The sequence below is a fragment of the Bison bison genome, unplaced genomic scaffold (assembly GCF_000754665.1).
Source record: "Bison bison bison isolate TAMUID 2011002044 unplaced genomic scaffold, Bison_UMD1.0 scf7180017863408, whole genome shotgun sequence".
Lineage (NCBI taxonomy): Eukaryota > Metazoa > Chordata > Mammalia > Artiodactyla > Bovidae > Bison > Bison bison.
In genome coordinates this window covers 148,694-152,219 of record NW_011493980.1, presented here as the reverse complement: position 1 = coordinate 152,219, position 3,526 = coordinate 148,694, and the positions used below count along the sequence as shown (strand labels likewise).

Sequence of the window (3,526 nt, the reverse complement as noted above, 5' to 3'; positions counted from 1 at the left end):
GGAGCAGCCATTGACCCCACCTTTTCCTCTCTTTTCAAAAAGCGTTAAAAATGTTTTTTAAATGAAAAACATTAAAAAATTTTTTAAATTTTAAATTAAACATTTAATTGGAGGATAATTGCTTTACAGTGTGGTGCTGGTTTCTACAGTACAGCAATGTGGAGCAGTGATCTGTACACATACATGTCCTTCCCCATGAGCCCCGTCCCACCATCCGGGTCATCGCTGAGCACCGAGCCCAGCTCCTGGGCTCCACAGCAGGTTCCCACTGGCCGTCTATTTCACGCGCAGTCGGGTATATATGTCAGCCCTACTCTCTCAGTCTGGCCCAGCCTCTTCTTCCCTCCGTGTGTCCACAAGTCTGTTTTCTGCGTCTGCATCTCCATTGCTCCCTGCAAATAGGTTCCTCGGTACCATTTTTCTAGATTCCACATATATGCGTTAATATATGACATTTTTCCCTTTTGGACTGACTTCACTCTGCACGACAGAATCTGGGTTCATCCACATCTCTATAGATGACGTGGTTTCGTTCCTTTCCATTGGTCCCACTTTCTAGTGGGAAGAGTGTCCAAGAGCTTTGAAATGGCCGCTCTTCTCCACTGGTCTCCCCCGCTCCAGACCTGCTTCAGCACAGCGCACTAACTTCCCCCTTCTCTGCATCACTCCTGTGCTGAGAACTCCTCAAGGCGCTCTGTTACCCTTTGCCTTCCTCTTAACTTGGTTACTTCATGATGTTGTCCTAGCCTGCTTCTCAAGATCAGTGAAGTCGTTTTTCCTCTATGATCTATTTCAGGATAAAGAAAGAAAGAAAGTGAAGTCACTCAGTTGTGTCCAACTCTTTGCGACCCCATGGACTGTATCCCACCAGGCTCCTCCGTCCGTGGGATTCTCCAGGCAAGAATACTGGGGTGGGTTGCCATTTCCTTCTCCAGGAGATCTTCCTGATCCAGGGATGGAACCCAGGTCTCCGGTGCTGTAGGCATACGCCTTACTGTCTGAGCCACCAGGGAAGTCCAACATTAAAAAACACTCCAGAATAAAGTCAACATTAAAAAATTCCCCATGGTATGTATGTATGTACTTTTATTGAGGCATAGGTGATGTCCAGTACTATATGTTCACGTGTGCAACATAGGGACTCACAATGTAAAGGCTGTATTTCATTTATAGTTTTTATAAAACACTGGGCATGTTTCTTGTGCTATATCCTATAGAGATAAATAAGCTGTCTAACTTCGTAGCTTATTTATTTTATACCTGGTAGCTTGTAAATCCCCTACCCCTACCCTGCCCCTCTCTGCTTCTCTCTCCGCGTGGGTAACCACTAGTTTGATCTCTACATCTGTGAGTCTCTTTTGTTTTGTTGTATTCATTCATTTGCTTCATTTTGATTCCACATATAAGTGATGACATGCAGCATTTTTCTTTCTCTGACTTATTGCACTAAGCATGATACTCTAAGTGTCCACCAACAGATGAATGATGTGTGTTCCACACACACAGTGGAACAGTCTTCAGCCATAAAAAAGAACGAAAATCTGCCATTTGCACCAATATGAATAGACTTGAAGGGTATGAACCCCTAGTATTTATTAACCCAATCATGATAAATACTTTAGAGGGATTATCCAATTTGAATTTTCACCGCAACCCTGTTAGCTGGGTTCTTTTGTATTTGAAGTCAGGAATGCTTAACCGGGAAGCTGAGCTGTTAACTCCCACGGTAAACCACGTCCAGTGGAAGTTTCCCAGACGCAGGTTGTTCTCGCTGAGGGCCGAGATTTTATCCTTTTTCTATGTCTTCTCTTTTATCTCACCAACTTATTTTTCAGGTTCCAATTTAGCCAGCCCTCCCTCCAGGAAGACTTCCCTGATTCTTGAAGACGGGTTGCACTCCCCATTAATATTCCATCTTATTTCCATCTACCACTTTTCACTTGGTCCTGAAATTTCTGGAACCCCTCACAGGCTATACATTGTCTTTCTTTCTTTCTTTTTTTTTTTTTTCTTGAGTTCAGGGCAGCCTCTTGATTTATTTTCCTCTCCGGAAGTGAAAGATCCATCAGTCCAGTATCTCAGTTTCTCCCGAGTTGTCCTTACCTACGAGGCTATGAGAGCCCCCAGTTATGCAGCCCGACACCGCCAACCAGACCCACACGGCGGAGTTTGTCTTGGTGGGCTTCGCTGAGCTGCGTGAGACGCGCCTCTTCCTCTTCTCGCTCTTCCTCACCACGTACCTGCTCACCTTGGTGGAGAACTTGGCCATCATCGTGCTGGTGCGCTTCGACCCCCGCCTCCATAGGCCCATGTATTTCTTCCTGACGCACTTGTCCTGCCTTGAAATCGGGTACACTTCGGTCACGGTGCCCAAGATGCTGGCAGGCTTCCTTGGGGTGGCTGGAAGCCAGAGGATCTCCTACGCAGGCTGCCTCACTCAGCTTTTCGTCTTCACCTTCCTCGGCGCCACCGAGTGCTTCCTGCTGGCCGCCATGGCCTACGACCGCTACGTGGCCGTCTGCCTGCCTCTCCGGTACGCGGCCCTGGTGTCCTGGGGGGCTTGCGTGCGCCTGGCAGCCGCCTGTTGGCTGGGGGGCTTCCTCACCCCCGTGTTGCCCGTCTACCTCATGTCCCGACTGAGGTTTTGTGGCCCCAACGTCATCGACCACTTCTTCTGCGACGCCTCGCCGCTGCTGGCCCTGGCCTGCTCGGACGTCTCCCTGAAGGAGACTGCAGACCTCCTGGTCTCCCTGGCTGTGCTCCTGGCCTCCTCCGCGGTCATCGCCGCGTCCTACGGCCGCATCGTCTGGACGCTGCTTCGGATCCGCGCGGCTGCAGAGCGCAGAAAGGCCTTTTCCACCTGCGCGGCCCACCTGACCGTGGTGAGCCTCTTCTACGGCACTCTCTTCTTCATGTACGCCCGCACCAGAGTGGCCTCTTGCATCAGCTTCAACAAGGTGGTGTCCGTCTTCTACTCCATCGTCACGCCCATGCTCAACCCCCTCATCTACAGCCTTCGAAACCGAGAGGTGAACGCAGCTCTGGGAAGAGCCGTCTCCTGCAGGTCTTGGAAAGGTCAGTGAGGAGGCAGGTGTTGGGTGGGGTGCAGGATCCTTGCCTAGCTTTTTATAAGGAGAGTGGTGAGTACTCTGGAAGGGAACAGAGGCCTAGGAGGCACGAGTTATGGATTCAGTTCAGATCAGTTGCTCAGTCATGTCCGACTCTTTGCTACCCCATGGACTGCAGCATGCCAGGCCTCCCTGTCCATCACCAACTCCCGGAGTTCACTCAGACTCATGTCCATTGAGCTGGTGATGCCATCCAACCATCTCATCCTCTGTCGCCCCCTTCTCCTTCTGCCTTCAATCTTTCCCAGCATCAAGGTCTTTTCCAGTGAGTCAAGTTCTTTGCATCAGGTGGCCAAAGGATTTGAGTTTCAGCTTCAGCATCAGTCCTTCCAATGAATATTCAGGACTGATTTCCTTTAGGATGGACTGGTTGGATCTCCTTGCTGTCCAATGGACTC

General features: G+C 49.9%; 1 protein-coding gene across 1 annotated transcript; it reads left to right on the top strand.

Moving 5' to 3' along the window:
* Positions 1-2,129: 2,129 nt before the first annotated feature.
* On the top strand, positions 2,130-3,083 carry LOC104983763 (olfactory receptor 6Q1). The gene has a single exon (XM_010833284.1). It carries the CDS (start codon positions 2,130-2,132, stop codon positions 3,081-3,083), a length of 954 nt encoding a protein of 317 aa, XP_010831586.1.
* Positions 3,084-3,526: the final 443 nt, after the last annotated feature.

Coding starts and splice junctions, on each gene's coding strand:
- LOC104983763 (XM_010833284.1), top strand. CDS start 2,130: ATGCAGCCCGACACCGCCAACCAGACCCACACGGCGGAGTTTGTCTTG.